Source organism: Lissotriton helveticus, chromosome 1_1, assembly GCF_964261635.1.
Source record: "Lissotriton helveticus chromosome 1_1, aLisHel1.1, whole genome shotgun sequence".
Taxonomy (NCBI): Eukaryota; Metazoa; Chordata; class Amphibia; order Caudata; family Salamandridae; genus Lissotriton; species Lissotriton helveticus.
In genome coordinates this window covers 928,473,455-928,493,994 of record NC_136057.1, presented here as the reverse complement: position 1 = coordinate 928,493,994, position 20,540 = coordinate 928,473,455, and the positions used below count along the sequence as shown (strand labels likewise).

Here is a 20,540-nt window from a genome sequence, read left to right as displayed (position 1 = left end):
GCACCTGCTTCTCTAGTATAACTGTCATGCTATTTTTGCTGCTGTGTGGAGAAGTAACTCTCCTCCCACTTTGTTGAGCAAGCAGATCTTGAATGCCCGTCTTAGTCATTTTTGCATGCTTACATGAGCCAGGACTGCCCCTTGGTCTTATGCTGACTATGTAACCCTAATCATATATAAGGCCTCTGTTTTCTGCACTCCTCAGACTGCCTCATTCAGTTGCTAAGGCTTCTGTGTGACATAGTCTCACTCATTCGAGGTTAATAAAGATGCTCTTTTATATTTCAGCTTCTGTGCCAATTTCTTCTTTGTTGGTTTAAAAGGACCAAGTATCAGTGGGACCCCTAAGAAGGTTTCTTGATTTCTTCACCACGTAACACCATAGCAAATGATGTCCCCTTCTCATAGCCAGGTTAGGAGGAGACAGCAGGGCAGAATCTGGGGAGGTATTCAGGCCACTGGCATCACCGAAATCCTTATACCAGTCCTTGTCCTAGGGCTGCAGAACTTCTAAGGGATCCTTCTACCCCTCAGAATCCTCTCCCTCAAACCCTAAATCTTCAGAAAGGGGCTGGTTAGACAGTATGTAGCCATACGGCTCCGTCAGCGCTGGCCTCGGCAGACGCCAGACTGGCTCCATATCGTCTGGAATGAGGATGGGGGGGAGGATGGGGGGGGAGGCGCTGTGAGTGGTGCAACCGGCGTCTGTCTGGATCCAGGAACGGGTCCGATAGGAGGCCGTGGCCAGGGCCGAAAGAACGGGAGTCATGAGATATCCATCACCTGGCACTGCGGGGCCCGAAGGCGCGTTGGCAGGGTCAGGCCACCCAAACACAGTGCACATGGTGTCATAAAATTCCTTAAGTTGGGTGGGGTGCGCTCCTGTCCCTGCAAAGGGAGAGAGACGCGGAGTCAACCCAGCGACCCAATCCGCAGAACGGGTCCTAGATGGCAGAGGCTCCTCCGTCTCACGCTTCTACTTCCTGTGGTGTCTCTTACCTGACGACTTCGACAAAGAGGACTCCGAGCCCCCAGAGAGATGCTCAGACTTTCCTCTCGGCAAACCGGGAGATCGACGAGGCAGCCTCCTTGGTGCGTGCCGGGCCATGAGCAGCTTCAGAGACCGCTCCCTTAAAGCCTTTGGTACCATGGTCCGCCAATCGGAGCTTAACCTCATGTTGTGGTCGCGCTTCAGGCACCAGAGACGTGGTGGAGGTCTGTTACCGACATGGCGTGGTGACAGGTGCAGCACAGCTTGAACCCCATAGTCTTCCTACGGGGCATTCTTAACACACCAGAAGGAGTCGACAATAGGTTGAAAAAACTGTCAAAAAGTGACAGGGGGTAGCTCTATTCAACGGATCTGCGCTGCCTGGCGCGAAAAGAACAGACGTCAGCACGCCGGAGTGGGGGTTAGATTAACGACACAGACGTCACGACGATGCACTGTGCCTACGACACCACACAGAGTCGACCGACGCCACCTACAGTCTGTTTTACAATGAAAGGCTTAGGGAACTGAAAAAATATATTGCCAGGTTTACAAGAACACCAGATTTTGTGGTTCATTGTTGCTAAACCAATCACTAGTTTTTTCCTCGTTGATGTCTGCTGGAACGACTTCACTGAAGACTAGGATTTATTGAACAACTACTAATTAAATACCTAGAATGATAGATGGGTAACAGTAAATTGCGGGGATGTCTTTCATCAAGGGATTCTGGGTGACCACAAATAGACAACGAGAGCGATGCTCGAATTGTCTAGGATGCCACTTAGAACCCAGAGGTGAATAACACTCCCGTAATTCACTTTTTACCCATCTATAATTTTTTTTTTTAGATTCTGTTTGACCCCCAAAGTCATCTGACCCCGATTTCAACTCCTATGCAGAGGAAGAGGAGTAATAGGGGAACCGTACATAAAATGGCCCCTCCTCCTTCTCCCAAATAAAAATAAAAAACACATGGCTTCCTGCCATTCACCCCACCTGTCCTTTGCCTTCTCCCTCCTTCAGAAGCTGTGCAACCTGATTTCTAGGGGGGCGTGGCTTGGCACGCGGCAAGATGGCAGCACTGTGAGGCTGCTCCGCCGGCCACCGCGAGAAATCCTACAATATCCTGCATTTTAGGGGTCTGATGCTGCTCCTTTGAAGGGGAGTGTATTGCGGTCACCACCAGGTGCTGTTTGAGGGGTCTGCTGCGGCTGAGTGGCGCTGCGTCGCTGCACCCCTGCCCCGGACCGGTGGCCTGGTTCTGCACGGGGTGCGGGGACAAGCGGCACGCTGACAACGGCTGGTATCGCCTGCTCGGTGCTACGTGGGAGAGCCCGCTGCGGAGCCCGCGCCCGACTGCCAAAGACGACTCGTGTGGAGAGGGGGCACGCTGGACTGCCCCTGGTGCTCCGCGACGTGAGGGTGAGTGCACGACAGCCGGAGAGTGGATTGCCTGCGGCCTCGAGCTACCTTAGGCCGCTGAGAAGACTGCGCGCCCCCCCCCGCCATTGGTCACTTGCTGCGGGACTGCAATTACAGGGTACACAGCTGCGGGGGGCGGGAACTGCACATCGTTGGACTTCGTTTTCCACCCTCACAGACTCCAGCGGAGGAGCGCTGCCGGAGCCCAGCGGGCGCCCCTTGAGTTTCGCGCTGCCCAGCGGGAAGGCAGGAACCTGGGAGTCCCTTCAAGATAGCGCCCGGTTGCTGGAGGTGCGGTAGGCCATAACTGGGCCGCGACTCTCGTACGGGGGCTTGTAAGTGACGGCTGGAATTGGCGAGAGCCCTGCCATCAATACTTGACTGGCTAACTGAACCCCAGAGGCTGGGGGATGTCCTGGTCATTAGGGAGTGTGAGGCCACGAGGCAAGTACTGCAGCCCTTGAGCCTCCCTGGGCCCATTTAGCGCCTGGGTCTGTATGGCGAGTACACGCCGCCTGGCGGGATCCCCGGGGGAGGTGGTGAGGCGGTGTGTCTGACAGGGGAGCGCTGCAGCGGAGACGACATTGGTGCCCCTCTGGAGTGACGTGGAGGCGGTGCGTGGTTGCCGGAGAGCACAGGCGCCATTTTGTGTTGAAGCACAGGGGTGAAGGAACCCGCGTGGTGGGCCGGCGACATCTGCTTTCTTTCCCCCCCCCACACCTGCTAGTGGGAATCCATTTGAGAGCAGTGGGGACCAGAGCAGCTGGGGGCTTGGGCTGGGATAGCGGCTCACCCGGTGTCCAGGCATGGGCAAGCCAGATAGGGCCCAGCCGAAATTGACTTTTGAACTTCTGAAAAATGGCAAACCGCCACAGACGGATGCGCCCGACCCGGATACAGGGGCCGCGGCGCAGAGTGGACTCAACCTAGAAAAAGCACTAACCACCATTCAAAACAGTCTTCAGGCCATAGACGGAAAGATAGAAGCCTTGAATGGCCGCATGGACCAGTTCTCGGCCAAACTAGATAAACAGGCCGCGCGCCTTGGTGAGGCGGAACAGAGGATCACGGATGCCGAAGAAGGCCTTCAAAAGGTGGCGGAGAAGACGTCCGATATGTCGAAGTTGCTTGCGGTCATCCAAGCAAAAACCGAGGACATTGAAGGGCGCTCACGGCGCAACAATATCCGAGTCCTAGGGCTGCCAGAATTGACAAATGCGGGCAGGCTGGAGGACTATATAAAGACCAGGCTGCTTGAGGTGTGCGGCCCGGATGAGCTGCCCCCGATGTTTGCTGTGGAGAGGGCTAACCGCTCGCTGACGGCGCGGCCCCCTCCGGGCACCCCTCCGCGGCCTATCATTGTCCGCCTGCTAAATTACCGCGACAGAGACGCTGTTTTGCGCATTACTAGGCAAAAGGGCAAGGTGGTCTATCAAAACATGCCATTGGCATTTTATCCGGACTTCACTGCTCAAGTTCAGGCAACGCGGAAAGAATTTCAGAATGTAAAGAAGCTACTCATGCAAGAAAATATTCCGTACGCCATGCTGTACCCAGCAAGGCTGAGGATCAGCGAGTTTGAAGGCGGGAAAATCTTCTCGACACCGAAACAAGCCATGGCGTATGCTAAGTCCCTCAAGGCCGCACGCAAGTCTACTGGATCTGCATCTGATGTTGAAGACGGAGTACATCGCTGATTGGACTGTAGGTTTGTTGTCAGTGGTTTGACAGGTTGTTGGACCTCTGCCTTTACTTTACTTCAAATGTTGGTGCACAGGTGAAATTACTGTGTGAGAATGGCAATGGCATGATTTGTGATTCGCCCCATCTGGGGACATAGCTCCTACACTGTGGTAATGCTCGGCCTTTAGTGGGAGTCGTGCGAGATGGTGAGCATGGTGGTAGGGCTTGAGATCCATGGGTGGTGTACGATACTGATCGCCCCTGCGATAACACTCAGATTGACATGCTCCCGACCTTTGAGGTGTAGGAAGCTTGTTATGTATGCGGTGGCCCACTTCCGCCTTGTGCCGGAAGTGCATAGTGCCGCCATGACCCCCAATGGGTACACCCCACAAGCTAGTATGGTTTTTGTTCTGTTTGTTGGGATGGGGGCTGGGGGGGGGGGGGCCTTTGGCGGGTTGGGGGTGCCAAAGTGGGTGGTGGGAGGGGGGCCTGAGTCTTTTGACTATTTGCATACTATACAATTATTCATCGCACATGCTGACCTCTATGTTCTTTCATGGTGGCAGGATGCTGGCTCGAGATCGCATACAGGGGTGACACCTGATGAGTGAGCAGTATGGCTGTATTACCTGGAATGTACGTGGACTGAACACACCCAAGAAAACCAGACAGGTGCTCGCTTATCTAGATAGGAAGGGAGTCCAGATTGTCTTACTACAGGAAACCCATCTGACTAAGCACACGGAGGGAGCTATCGCGCGGCGTTGGGCCTCTTTTAGATTGGCCTCCTCCTATTCCAGTTATGCCCAGGGAGTCTTGATTTTAGTGAAGAAGGGTACCCCGTTTCAGCCAATAGATACTAAGGTGGATGGCGAGGGTAGATGGGCTGTGGCGCGGGGGAAACTGGGGAGGGTGATGGGGAGTATAGCCAACATATATGGCCCAGTGGTCGACGAGCCAGCAACCTTCTTAACATTATTTCAGGCGTTGCGTGCATGGCCGAATTCAGCTTTGATACTTCGGGGTGACCTGAATACTGGTCTTGATCCCGCTGTAGATAAATCCCCCCTTGCCAGTCATCGTATGCTTAAAGTGGCTCAGTGTGTGCGGGACTTTATGGAGGAGTGGGGGTTGGCCGACGTCTGGCGCCTATGACATCGGGGAGTCAGGGAGGGCACACACATCACACTGGCTTATAACACATGGTCCCGCCTAGATTACTGGCTGATAGGCGGTGACGCGCAGGATTGGGTCATTGAGGTTAGCGCCCTTCCGAGGACCCTTTCAGATCACAATCCGGTTAGGCTGACTCTCCAAGTACCGCACAATATCCACCGACCCTTTACCTGGCGCTTCAGAGCGGACTCCCTTTTGGACCCGATATATGAGGATACCATCAGTAAGGCCGTAACACAGTACTTCGATCTGAATGTGGGTTCAGTGGACAGTGCAGCTACCCTATGGGAGGCGTTTAAAGTCCCGATACGAGGAGTCTGTATAGGTACAACGGCGGGCATACTGCGTGACATAAGGGGACAATTGAGGCGCACTGAAAGTAAATTGTGCGAATTAGAAACCTCATACGACTCTCTGCCCTCACCTGAGACACACACCCTCATTCGGGAATACATTGAGAAGTACAATGCGCTGGCAACCTCAGCGGTTAAATACATGTCCAAATGCTTTGTAGCGAGGGCCTACGGGGAGGGTGGAAGACCCGGACGAGTCCTGGCTCAATGACTGCATGACCAAGCAGAGGCTCCTCTAGTTGACCGCATTGTGGACAATTTAGGTGAGGACCACCACACCCCTGACGACATTCTAAACCAATTCCGTGATTTCTATGAAACACTGTACATGTCTCAGGGGACTTTGGTGGAATCAGAACTGACAGACTACCTATCGGATACAGTGTGCGCTTGGTTATCCGATGTGCATAGGAAGTTCCTAAGCTTACCTATCGATGAGCAAGACGTTAGAGATGCTATACGGTCGCTTCCTAACAAGAAAGCTCCGGGTCCTGATGGGCTGACGGCTGAATTCTATAAGCACTTCGCTGATTTACTGGTGCCTCATCTCCTCGCTGTGTATGCAGAGGCGCATGAGGTTGGCCGTCTTCCCCCGTCGCTCCGGCAAGCGCTTATTATCACTCTGCTAAAGAAAGATAAAGACCCGTCCCGGTGTGAATCGCATCGCCCTTTATCGCTAATTACCATTGACGCTAAGGTCCTTGCCAAGATCCTAGCTACTAAATTACATCCTCTAATGCCTCTACTGGTTTTACCGGACCAGTCTGGCTTCATTCCTGACCGGTCCACGTCCTGGAATCTGAGAACGATCTTTGCAATGTTTCATGTATTGAAGCCCGAGTTACCCGCGGTGGCTGTGTTATTGGACGTGGCCAAAGCGTTTGATTCCATTGAATGGCAGTACATGTTCTCCATTTTGTATTGCATGGGGTTTCCCTCCTGTGTTTGTCCACTGGGTTCAAATTTTGTATGCAGATGCCTCGGCAAGGGTGAGAGTGGGTGGCCTAACGTCGGAGCCATTCACCATCCAAAGAGGCACTCGACAGGGGTGCCCACTGTCCCCCTTTATTTTTGCCACAGTACTGGAGCCTCTTGCCTGCCGCATTCGCCAAACACACAGAGCGGCGGCCCTGAACTTTAATAATAGGCCGGTGGGTATCTCTGCGTACGCAGATGACATGGTCTTATATATCCGGGAACCTCAGGTATACCTCGCACAGGTTATCCGTGAATATATCCGCTATGGTCTATACTCGGGCCTCACTATCAATTGGGAAAAATCTGTAATTATTCCCCTCACGTCTGCCACTACGTCCCCTCAATTGGAATACCCTTTGCAGTGGTCAGAAGATCCGGTGAAATATCTAGGTGTGTGGATCCATCGTGATCCGACACAGGTCATTTGTGAAAACTATGGAAGAGCGTACACTAACCTGGTGGACCAAGTTGATAGGTGGGTGAGGTTACCCTTGTCGTTAGCAGACCGCATAGCGGTGACAAAGATGGTGATCCTGCCCAAATTTTTGTATTTGTTTACTAATATCCCGATTCGCTTAAATAAACAATTTTTTACAACGGTACGGACGCAATTGCTCCGATTGGTGTGGGGTATGAAGCCGCCCAGGATCGGTTGGGCCACACTTACGTTACCGTTTGATAAGGGCGGGTTTTGTGCACCTGACTTCTTTGTCTACTACCTATGCGGATTGGCTCAATACGCATATTTTTGGTATAAACCGCACGCTTTTATCCCACATGTGGCGGTCGAAGAGGGTGATGCTGGGGCGGTCCCCCTCCATGGTATTATCACGCACGTGCATAGGGCGACGCCCAGATCGGAAATTAATACTATTGATGCCAGGGTCTCGGCCTGGAACAGTACAAGCCGCAGGACTCAAACTCCCGCTGTACGCTCCTAACATACCTATAGAGGGGCACAGAGCCCTCTCTGTGGCGCAAGAGCGGGGAGCGCTGCACACCCTTAAGGAGGCGGGTATAACACTAATGGGTGATTTATACAGGGATGGGACGTATATCACTAGTGAGGACTTGAGCTTCATCTCTAATCCCACACCGCTATTTTCATACACCTGTTATCGGCTGCGCAGAGCAATCAGGGAACACTACACTACATTTCCGGACGAACCATCGATATCAAAATCACTGCAGCTGGTAGTGACGGCGCCCACTACGAAACATCTACTCACTAAACTATATCAGACCGTGCAGGGGGAATCTGTATTCCCGGAAGACAAGAGCCTGGCGAGATGGAATGGGGTCTTAGATGAGCAGATTACGGTGGATATGTGGTGCCAGATTTGTGGATTGACGGGGAAACTTTCAGCAAATAGCAACCTGCGCATCATACACCTAAAGTTTTTGCACCAGACGTATCATACCCCAGAGAGGCTACACAAAATTGGGCTTAGAGATACCAACTGTTGTAGACGCTGCGGGCGGAAGGGCGCAGATTTTGTCCATCTGGCGTGGCTCTGCCAGAGGGTTCTTACATATTGGACAGGTGTACTGGAAATGTTATATGAGATGACTGGCCAGAAGTTGGAATGCACACCATTGCTCTGCTTGCTAGGATATGTGCCTGCGGTACGGGGGTGATGGGTCGCTTTGTGCAGATCGATCTACTGTTAGCCAAGAGGAGAGTGCTGTTCACCTGGGATGGGAAGCGGGTCCCGACTACTGCTAAATGGTTAACTGATATGACGTATTGTAATGAACAATTATCTCTGTATGAGGAGGAACTTCCAGGACGATCACGACCTAAGGACATTTGGGCCCCACTGAGAGAATACTTGCTGGCCCGGAGCGAGCGGGCGGAGGAACCTGGCCATGATAAGTCGGTATGAAGGGTACTGTGTGTCCACTGTTATATGGGGCCGCTTAGCCACCTGTTCTACCTGTTTGCTGCACACTAGTCCAGTCATTCGTGTACACCATTAGGAAAGCTTGTACTGTATTGGAGTGGGATTTCAAATGTGGACTGAGACTCGGGAGGGGGGGGGGGTATGGGGTGCTTATTCCGTTCTGTATTAATGTACTGGTTACAATTTATTTTATGCTGAATGTACTAGTGTGGAATGTACTTGACATGCCCGTCTGCTTTCAGCTTGAAAATCTATTTAAAAAAAAAAAACATTTAAAAACCTGATTTCTAGCGCTGCTCTGAAAAGCTCTTAGAGAGACTTGGCAGAGCAGCTTGGAATTCTTTTATGAAGTTGCAACAGTGGTTGAAACGTTCTGTTACCCACTGCTGCTACATCATAGCAGTGAATTACTGGATTTAGAAGCAAGTCATTCAGGCTAATAGGTCTCTATGAAAGCCATGCATAGCTAGAAGTCTTGTATGTCTGTGTTATTTGTATAGTGTGAGACTAGCCAAAACTCTGCAGACTGCTTGAACATATTTTTACCGGATTATCTAGTAAAGGCCACTTCCAAACATTAACCCAATGTGCTTTCAAGCCTGAAGAAAACACCTTTAGCCAGACATTGGCTCAAATAACCTTAAATACAGTTACTGCAAATCTTCTGCAATGCAATTCTTACAAGGCTGCCGCAGCAATGTTCCAGGGGTGCGAGGGAGCTGCTGGCTTCGCGATGAAGGTGTAGCACCACTCCAAGTGTCTGTCAGAACTGGAGTCGGAGGTTAAGAAACCTAACACAGAAGGAATCACCTAGGCACCCCAAGGGTTCATCCGACAGACCTTTGAGCAGCCTGGTGTGCATTGTTATTTAATTGAAGCAGCTGCAATAAAACAGAATTATTGAATATCGTTTTTTTCTCACACTTCTTTAACTACAACATAAAAATGCACTATACTCCAAATACACCTAAGATTGTAGTATGCCAAAAGTAACTCTCGTTACATCATGAAACCGCAGAGCATAGGGAAATGATTGAGAGACACCAAAGACCATTTGTAAACCTTAAAAAACAGAAAGAGGTTATGTGCACAGTGAAACAGCAATGGCAAAAGAACCACCACAAACAGCATACTAGTCTGCAATCTGTGGATTGAATAGCAGAATTAGAAAGCGGCAAATTGAAAAGTAGCAGCAGCAACATTAGCCAACTCCTAAATAGTGCTGCTAGAGTGCACTATGCTTCTGGTACCCTTTGGCATGCTCTATATGGATTGTTTACTGCCTTTCCCGGCTTTGGTTTTTCCTTGCTGCAACACTATTATAGTAATATAACAGCTACCATCATGTAAGTATAATATCTCCTCCATCTTGTGAGTTGCAGCCCACATGTGCCCCAGATTGCTTTGAGCAGAGTCCAGGAAGTGGTAAGGAGACAGACTAGTGCTGTCTCTTCCAAAGACAAAAAGTTGTTTAAAAAACGATTTTCACTTTCTGTGTTTACTGTCTATGCCTGTGGTTGTTACAGTTACAAATTGTAGTTTTATCCTGCCTGTAATTGCATATTTTATCACCTGTGTTGTGTTTTAAATGTGTGGTTTTCCCTGCCCATGATTGCCTTCATTTAGTGTGTTGAATTGTGGGATTTGCAGTCCAACCTCTGTAGTTTGTCCCTCTAATTCCTTGGTGACAAATCTGTTTTCCCTCCAAATTTCTCCTTTGCTCTGTGCTTAGGCCTGTGTGCTCAAACAGTGCACCCCCAGCCACCATTTTGTGTTCACAAGCCAGTGAGGCCAGCCCCCCTGCCCCCCCCCCCTAGCTACAGGGATTTTCTACATCAGAGGGTGCTTCTGTGAGCTGTATTTACTGGGGCGTGTGCACTTCGTTTTTTGGCCAGCAGGGGGAGTAAAGCTTTATTCAAACAGTATTGTTAGATTTCGAGTTAGTGAAGCCTTTACCTGCTGAAGTCCAAAGTTGTGGATTGAGCCTGTGTCTCCTAGGAGATTCTGAACAGGAGCAAGCAGCTTCCAACTCCCTGGCCAGCAAACCTTGTCTGAGGTTGCTGGGACCTTATATGGTGTGCTGGTGGTTGGCACATGTGTACACTGATTGGTGGTTGTATCTGGTGTTTCTATTGGGTTAGGGTTAATGTCCTCATTGGTTGGGTATTTGAGGGTTCTGACTGGTTTCTCGGTCTGTGATTCAATCATTGCAGGGTTGGGACTAGGGCTAGGGTTCGGATTTCTATAGGAAGTAGGGACTAGGGCTTCCTATGTTATTGGTTGTTGGGAGTAGGGTGGGACTAGGGCTAGGGTTAGACCTTCAATTGGAAGTAGCTATTTAGTGCTTCTGGTGTGATTGGTTGTTGGACCAGGTGTGGGACTAAGAGTAGGGTTAGGCTTGCTATTGGAAGTAGGGATTAGGGCTACCTGTACCATTGGCTGCTTGGACTTGGATTGGGACTAGTGGTAGGGCTAGGGCCTTTACTGGACGTAGAGATCAGGGTTTTTGAACTGATTGGGTGCTTGGACTAGGGTTAAGATTGGCTGCAAGGTCCTGGTCTCCTATTGGTTCTAGAAGTTAGGGCTAATGTTGTGATTGGATAATGTTAGGGCTAGGGTTCCCATTGGCTGAAGGGGTCACCTGATTACTAGGGCTAAAAAAAAGGCCAGGCTTAGGGCGTCTCAGCCCGGGCGTCGAGGCTAAGGGTGGAGAGGACAAGGGTAGTTGCCTGTTTGGGCCTGTTAAGGGTGGAGAGGACAAGGGTAGTTGCCTGTTTGGGCCTGTTCGAGACTGATCGGGACTAGGGACAGAAATGCTGCCCTTTTTCTCATAAAAAAAAAAACCTTCACTCTTTTATCCCTCCACTATCCTTTTTTTCTATAAAAATTAACAGACTAACATGTTCACTTCTCAAATTCCATGTTCCATATTCAACTATACTAATATACTGCCCAAATAACTGAATAACATATCTACTACTCAAATTACTTCATATTTATACTATACTAATTTTCAACACTAATCCTTTATGGGTTCCGGAGTGGCGTGCTACTCGCCAAAAAGCGCTTCAACACCCATCAGGGGTAACAAGTGCTATATGAATGCAAATCTTTCTTCTCCTTTTATCCATCCTCTATCCTTCTCACTCCAAGTAACAGACTAATATACACCACTGAAATTACCTCATATTTCATCTATCCTTCTGCTATAATTCCAAATCCAAATAACTGACTAACCTATTCACCACTTAAAATGTACTTGCATGTTTCACTATACTAATTCAACACTAATCCTCTGTGGGTCCCGGAGTAGCGTGCTACCCGCCGAAAAAGCGCTTAGACGCCTCGTCAGGGGTAGTAAGCGCTATATAAATGCAATTACAATACAATACGATATCTGTGTTCGTTTTGTGATTTGTATAGAGCACTAATGGTGTGAGCATTTGTCAGCAAACGAAACCAATAAAAAAAAAACTAATTTCTAGCCACGACTTTTCCCCTTAGCTTCTGTTAAGTGGGCATGTTTCAAACTACCTATTCTAAATACATTGCACTTGGTGTAGGACAAGCAATGGTTGGTTAACAATGTTATGACTGACATAAGCAGTCTCTAGTGACTACAATTTCAACAGAATATGACCAAATGTTATAGACACACACACACACACACACACACACAACGGACTCCATCTAAGCCTTGATGGAATTTTAAATATGCCAATGAAACTCACAATATTCTTTAATTTCACTTCATGCTAAATTTGTAACATTTCTCAAAATTACGTAGTATAGTGCACGTGGTGTGCACTAGTGTGATGGGCTCGAGAAAATAGGTGGAGTATTGCAAGGAATACAAATTCCAGAGCTGTGCTGGGCTGGTCTTTCCACATAATTGTCAATTTGTTGCCCTTGCTTTATATCCTACTATCTGCTAATTTAAATGAAAAAAATATTCTAGCTCTAAAAAAATCAAAAGTTGCTCAAAATCTCTGCATACAAGTTGAGACATCGTAATAAGTAATGTAAATATTTTTTGCAGGGCTGTTTATTTAACAAAAGAGAAATTTTCAGATGCCTTATGGCATGACCTAAGCTAAACTGAAGGCAAATAAAAAAAAATAGTAATAAAATTAAAAAATGTTTTGTTTTTTTAATCAACATCTACTGCAAAAATGTTTACATGTAGACTGATATCCTAGGAAGCACAACATTAGATGTTTAACAGAAAACTATTTTACTGTGGCAGGTAAAAAGGACACTTCGTATTAGGGCATTCCCGTGCTTCCACGCAAACATAATATTAACTGAGAGGGAATAAAGTTTTGAATATTACTGGTTTACTCAACAAAGTTTACTTTCTTGAACAACCAACATACGTTCTAGAAAGGTGGAGTCAATAGATATTAAAATAACTAGATTTAAAAACAACCATTAAGTAACCAATCGGATTATAACAAGACATGGTCATATAATTACTTATATTCCCTACGTTGTTTGTTGAATTATTTAGGAACCCATGCCGATAAAAGATAGATCAATCAGATTACATTTAACTAAATACACGTCAGGAGTAGTGGTTAGTCTTACACCACTTTAAGGTGATATTTGACTTGATGCCACCTACAAGTAGCCGTAGATATTAGTTACCCTTTACGTTCATGACATTGAAGCATGAAGTGCATGGGCCCACACGTCACACAACCACAAAACACTGCAACAGTTCTATACTGGTCAGTTACACATGATGAACATTCTTTTTTCAGCTATGCACTTATACTTTCAAATGTTGATAAAAGTACCTTCCTGTGCCTTGTCCCTGCGACATGTGTTGCACAGCAGGTATTTTGGCAATGTAATTAGTAGCGAGTCACCGAGTGGATGACCACCAACTGTCTCCAACTGAATGACAACAAGTCGGAAATGTTGTTGGTGGGAAAGGACCATGATCTATGGAATTAGCTCTGGTGGCCAAAGAGCCTAGTCACAGCCCTTGCCCCCAAGCAAGCAGTGAAGAACCAAGGGGTCTGGATGGATTCTTTGCTTAACTTTCAGACTCAAACTAAAAAGGTGGCGGGAACCTGCTTCGGATTGTTGCGTGGACTCAAACCCATCCTTGGCTTCTTTGATGCCTCTGGCAGGCAAATTATCATACAGGCCCTGATTATGTCAAGACTGGACTACGCCAGTTTACTGTATCTGGGAGTGAACACGTCAGAAATGCAGAGGCTACAGAGTCCAGAATGCGGCCGCAAGATCGCTCCTCAGTCTGCGTATAGCTTGCTCAGTGACGAGTGCCATTCGCCGTCTCCACTGGCATCCGGTGGCAAGGCGAATCGACTTTAAGACACTTTGTATAGCCTTTAAAACCTTGAACCTGGCATCTCCGAAAATCCTGTCCGATCTGCTTCTACCCTATATCCCCACCCGCCAGCTTTGTTCCATGGGACAATGCCTGGTAGTGGTCCCCCGAGTCAGGAGGGTTTGCACTGGAGGTCGTGCCTTCCGGATCAGAGCTGCCATTCTTTAAGACTCATTGCCGGCCCCCATTCGGGGGGGGGGGGGGGCTTGATAACTGTAAAAACAGCTAACATAACAGAACTATACTGGAATAGCATAAATGGCACCAATAGTAGTGTACATCAACTATTTGGCATAGTCACAAAAACAGAGCTGCAACCTGTCCTGTAATAGTTAACTATGAAGGCCTAACATGTGGGATGATAGCATAAAACATGATTACAGCAGACGACAGAATGAACATTAATATGTAGCCAAGATACTTTCTTTTGTCGTCCCGAGGAGATCATCAACCACTGGTAAGTCACGTCTCAGTCCTGTGACCAGTGGTTTTCTTCCAGGCAACAATTAAGTTGCACCAAAATAGCCAACCTAGAAATCTATTTACATATTTTCTGTAATGAATCATCAAGATTAGTTTTATCTATACAAAGCTCCCAGGGGGAGGGATGGCTCCCTCAACCTACCAAAACATACATCTATTTTAGAATATAGCGATGTTACTCTGGCGCTTAAGAAAACAGTGGTATTAGATTTTGTCTTATTACATGTTACAGGCACTATGATTAAAAAAAATATATAAGACTGCAGGGAACTTAACTGGGTGCCTTTAAAGAGAAGCAATTGGAACTTGAACGTATTCACTTGCAATTAACATGATAAACTCACATGTGTTGGATAGTGTTTTACTATGTTATTCCAAAATGATATTTTCACTATTGGCCACAGAGCCATAGGCCTACCGCAGTTTATAGTAGAAGTAAATATTTTTATTTGGATCCTAAGACTTCAACTAAAACTATAACATAAGCAGATCTGGCAAATCTCATACTCAAACTCCAAGTTCTGAATCACAAGAAATTGAAATTAAAAAAACATTTGCAAGCAGAAGACAGGAAAAAGATACTGGACACTCTCTTTTGAGAGCTCTGCCGACGAGCTGCCAAAGACACTTCCACATCACGAACTACAGGAGACGACATTGCACGCAAATCCCTCCTGTGTGAAATACAAAGAAAGAGAGAAGAAAAAGAAAATACTGTTTATCATTCAAGCCAATACAACTGAAACAACACTTTAAGATGAAGGCACTTTTTTGCCATACTTTTTCTTTACCATTTTAAAGGCGATAGTTATATTAACGACTACTGTGTCTAATCGAAGACAAACTTCAGAATTTTACAAGTTCATTAAGTGGAGGAGGAAAGGTGAAATCCATAACGTTTCTAAGAATAGTCTACTCTATCCTCACCGACTATCCTTTTAATATGGCATGTTCATTGCATCACTCATACAGCACTTCAAGCTCCTGAGGGGGTTGCAAAGCGCTATGATTTGCATAGAGTACCTCTATAACCTCTGGGAGTGTATGTTTGTGCAGTGTGTTTGTTGTTAGACCTATATGGGAGATGTCGGTGAAGTGTGAGAGGTTTGAATACGTGCTCTGATCTAAACATGGTGTGCATGGAGGCGTTGCAGTGCATAAGCATAAAGTGTTTGTCAAAAGTATTATGATATAATATGCAAATGGACACCTTATTTGGTTGCTTCATTTAATTATACGTTTCTATACCATACTATGGGCATAGCATAAAAAGAGTAAATACAGCAATGGTTACAAATTACAATGGCCCAGAAGCCTTAAAAGGTACATGTACATGGCATTCTTGCAAAGCAGAGTCAGATTAAGAGTGGAGGAGGGGGCAATAGAAATATTGCATGAACAAGTTTCTAAATCCAGATGTCCAAAGACCAATCTGGTAGATTTACAGTGGAGTTATGGGATTTGTGTCAAGTTTATGTTTGGAGTTCATTACGATTTGGTGAAATGTGTCAATAGAATGTGGTTTATAAGGGGTGTTTGAAAGATGTGAAGGGTTAGCCTGCTCTGATGCTTCATGGGATATTATTCCACATTTTCAGAGCAAAACCTATAGGAGGGGGCCAGGCGAATCAAATAGAGATGGAGCATGGTGCCAAACTTATCGGACAATTCTCCCAAACACTCCTCATCGCCATACCTATGGTTCTGCTTGTGATGCTAAGTGTCTCTGCTGCATGGGGAAGGAAGTGACAATTCCCCCGTCCCAATTAGTTTCACTTGCGGCATTTGATTGTAGGTAGAGAAGTATTCTTCAGGTTGTAGACACGGTCTAGTTAGCACTAACGACACCCAGCTTGCACACATCAGAGCATCAAAGCCAACAGGGAGCTGGCAGTGGGGTATCTGGACTCCTATTTAGGCAGGGGGCACTTGCCTATTGGGATCTTAGCACCCTGCGACTGTGGAGATCGAAAGACCTTCGGGAGGCACCAGAAGTGACACACAGGGACTGCCATGAGTCTTAACTAGCGGAGGTCTGCAGGAAGGAATGGAATTAAGGGCTCCTTGCTTGAGGTGCTGTAACAGTGGAGACTTGGTCAGACCTTCAGCTTTGGACCCATATATAGTGTTACACCATCACTCTGAACATGGCAATAGGATTGTTCCAGCTTACCGCTGGCATCAGCGCTATGTGCCCATCGCAGGGGATCACTAGATTCGACCAAAGAGATCCTAACGTCTTGAGCTTCAACGAGTGGGACGAAGCGAAGCCCTCCTAATGCTCTGAAATTCCTCGCATCCGTTTCCACAAAATGTATGGCTTTTAATCCTCACAAGTCTCTTAAAAACAACTTAATGCTAAATGACACCTTATTGGAGAGAGTAAATATGATTGATTACTTGGGCATAAGGCTTTCCGACAAAATGCACTGGAAGCCCACTTAGCAAAGATGCTCATGAACCATAAGCGTGTAGTCGGGATATTAAGTAAAGAACACCAGTCCTTGTATAGTAGGCCGGTGCACCAGCCCTCGCAATTTACGATGCCAAAGCAGTCAACTCCGCCCTGTAGGTGCGGAGGTTTGGGGCTTTGAAGACATTAAGGATATCTTCAGATCTGAGCACAAGTTCCTGAGGGACTTGGTAATGCTTCTTCGCAATACCCCTCTAACTCCCCTAATGTTTGACATGGGTAGACAGCCGCTCAGGGATATTGCTAAGTTGCGCCCACTGCTCTTTTGGGCTCGCGTAATGCGCACCCCTGAGCTCGCAAATTATGCTGCTGCCCTGATTGAGGTGATCAATCTAGATGTGATGCACAGGGTTAAGTGGATATCCAATGTTAGAAAGACACTGACTAAGCTGGGTCTTTTGGACTCATGGGAAACAGGAGCCCCCCCAAACGAGCTAGAGCTGAAGCATATCTAATGGAACGTGGTTGATTCCAATGAACTAAGCAAAACAAATCTGGGAAGATTGACAGATGAGTTCTTCGGTCATAAACAGTGCAGAGCCCTAGAGACCTAACTGGATATTATCCAGGTTCCACGCAATAGGCTGCTATACACTCAATTTAGGCTAGGCACACTCCCAGTACATGTAACTGCATCTAAATGGAGCTCTTACGAACATCGAATTAAGGCTTGTCCTTGTTGTAGAGCCCCTCCGGAAAGTGTGTTCCACGTTCTATTTGCTTGCCCGGCTTATTCCATCGCTAGGTCAAACTGGATAAAACCAATTTGTACATCCATGGGCACACGTGACCACAAGGTCGCCCTGCGTATTCTTAAAAATGATTCAAGCATGTTTTTTACTTGCGGGGTGGCCAAGTTTTTGAGCCGCGCCTGGAACATTAGACACAAAGCTTTGAAGGAGTGAAAAGTGAAAATGGCAGCCCATTTCAGATCTATCATAACATGTTGAGGAGCCTACAAATCCTGAACCCTTCGTGGAATGTACACGTTTTAGGAAGAAAAAAAAAAACAGTGTCTCCAACTTCGAGATGCATCCCCCTCGTTTGTGAGAGTTCATTTATAGCTTGTACATATTTACGCATTATATATTTCTATTTGGTGGTGTTTTAATGCTTCTTCCTTTTATCTTTTATCCATTCTTGTTTTATATTTTTAACAAAAGGAAAAAAACATTATTTAGGGCCTCTTTTTCCTAACTAGTATTTTCTTTTATTATATAACTTTTTTTTTTATTTAGCAACTTGAAAATCCAGTTTTAATCAGGTCTTAATTCGATGTGAACCCCCACCGATTTTGTATGTTTGTTGCATGTTGCTTTTATGATACAAAGTGATCGAATAAAGCATTATTATTATTATTATTATAATATAGTGTTACAACATCACTCTGAACATGGCAATAGGATTGTTCCAGCTCACCGCTGGCATCAGCGCTATATGCCCATCGCAGGGGATCACTAGATTCGACCAAAGAGATCCTAACATCTTGAGCTTTAACGATTGGGACGAGGCGAAGCCATCCTAATGCTCTGAAATTCCTTGCATCAGTTTCCATGACTTTGGGACACTTGCAGTGGTCCAGCCTGCCCCCTCTTACATTGAGTGCTGAGAGTATAGCAGTCCATCTCCATTACGAGGCCATACCATACTGAATGCATCCCAAAAATAATACACAGAAATAGGCTTCCGGAAATCTTGATAGTGTGTGGAATGTGCAAGGGATTTCGAGACATCCAGACAGAACTATGCCCGACAATAGAACGTACACCTGTACACAGAACTTCTCCATGGATCAGCTATATACTAGTTGGCAATAAACTGACTCCTTTAATTGACTTTGAAAAATTGGCACAATCATGGTGTCACATCACGCTTCTGTGTCTGTACCTGGTGCTATAGACCATTATAGCAGCCCCCTCCTACAAAAATCCAGGTACTTGTAAAAACAAATTATTAAAAAATAAAAAAACACAACTACTTGCATTTAAGGACGGTTTTGACCTAAATGAGGCAGACTAAGTATAACCTCTGACTTTCTGGGACACTTAAGCCAGTTTATAGCATCTATGTCCGAACTGCATAGGCTTAGGTCGCTCAAGCTTCAGAAGCTAGAGAAGCAGCCAAAAAGACCAGTTGCAAAAATTGAAATATGCCTCACATACACTCAAGACACATAATGGGACTCGTAGCTCAAATCAAACCCATCTTAACCAATAGCAAGATTACTATTTGTCACCTTAATGTATTACTAAGTTAACAGCAAGGTAATAAACTGGCTTGCTACATGAAACGGAGGATTCAACAATCATATCAGAGTGATACAGTCAGAGTCTGGGAATTTACTGATGGTGGGATCTGAAAAACCTAATGAATTACGACACTTTATTAGCAGTTGTATCAATCAATCATTCCATTTGTATAGCGCACTACTCACCCGGGAGGGTCTCAAGGCGCTTGGGGGAAGGGGTATGCTACTGCTCGAACAGCCAGGTCTTGAGTTGTTTCCTGAAGGCGAGATGGTCCTGGGTCAGCTGAAGGTGGATGGGGAGGGAGTTCCATGTCTTAGCAGCCAGATAAGAGAAGGATCTTCCTCCGGCGGTGGCTCTTCGGATGCGTGGTACGGCTGCGAGGGCGAGGCTGGTGGACCGTAGCTGGCGGGTGGGCGTGTAGAAGGTCAGGCGGTCGTTGAGGTACTTGGGGCCCAGGTCGTGGAGAGACTTGTGTGCGTGGGTGAGGAGCCGGAACGTGATCCTCTTGTCGACGGGAAGCCAGTGCAGGTTCCTCAGGTGGCTGGAGATGTGGCTGCGTCGGGGGACCTCCAGGATGAGTCGGGCGGAGGCGTTCTGGATGCGCTGGAGTCTTTTCTGTAGCTTGGCTGTGGTTCCTGCGTAGAGGGCGTTTCAGTAGTCCAGTCGGCTGGTGACGAGTGCCTGGGTGACAGTCTTCCTGGTCTCCGTCGGGATCCAACAGAAGATCTTGCGAAGCATACGCAGGGTGTTGAAGCACGATAAGGAGACGGCGTTGACTTGTCTGGTCATCGAGAGGGAGGAGTCCAGGATGAAGCCCAGGTTGCGTGCGTGGTCGGTTGGCTTGGGCGCGGTGCCCAGGGCTGGGGGCCACCAGGAGTCGTCCCAGGCGGAGGGCGAAGATCCCAGGATGAGGACTTCCGTCTTGTCCGAGTTCAGTTTCAAGCGGCTGTCCTTCATCCACTCGGCGACGTCTTTCATCCCTTCGTGTAGGCAGGTTCTGGCGGTGTCGGGGTCTCTGGTGAGGGAGAGGATCAGCTGGGTGTCGTCGGCGTAAGAGATGATGTTGAGGTTGTGCTGGCGTGCGATGGCTTCAAGAGGTCTCATGTAGACGTTGAAGAGGGTGGGGCTGAGTGAAGATCCTTGCGGGACGCCGCAGATGACTTCGGTGGCCTCGGAGCGAAACGGGGGGAGACGGACTCTTGGTGTTCTTCCGGCGAGGAACGAGATGATCCACTCCAGTGCCTTCTCTTGGATACCGATGTTGCTGAGGCGCTGGACTAGGGTGCGGTGGCAGACAGTGTCGAACGCAGCGGAGAGGTCCAGGAGGATGAGGGCCACTGTTTCCCCCTTGTCGAGCAGGGTCCAGATGTCGTCGGTGGCTGCGATGAGGGCGGTCTCGGTGCTGTGGTTGGCTCTGAAGCCGGACTGCGAGGGGTCGAGAGATCCGTTCGTCTCGAGGAAGA

At 47.5% G+C, this 20,540-nt stretch overlaps 1 protein-coding gene across 3 annotated transcripts in view; it reads right to left on the bottom strand.

Moving 5' to 3' along the window:
- The window catches only part of NUP107 (nucleoporin 107), a 547,946-nt gene that overhangs the window by 436,337 nt on the left and 91,069 nt on the right, over positions 1-20,540 (bottom strand). For all 3 annotated transcript variants that reach the window (XM_078676641.1, XM_078676632.1, XM_078676648.1), the window contains exons 2-3: positions 14,938-15,029; positions 9,196-9,282 (exon numbers count right to left, since the gene is read on the bottom strand). In XM_078676641.1, the coding sequence (XP_078532767.1) occupies positions 9,196-9,282; positions 14,938-15,013 (163 nt within the window). In that variant the 5' untranslated portion in view covers positions 15,014-15,029. The remainder of the gene's footprint in view (positions 1-9,195; positions 9,283-14,937; positions 15,030-20,540) is intronic.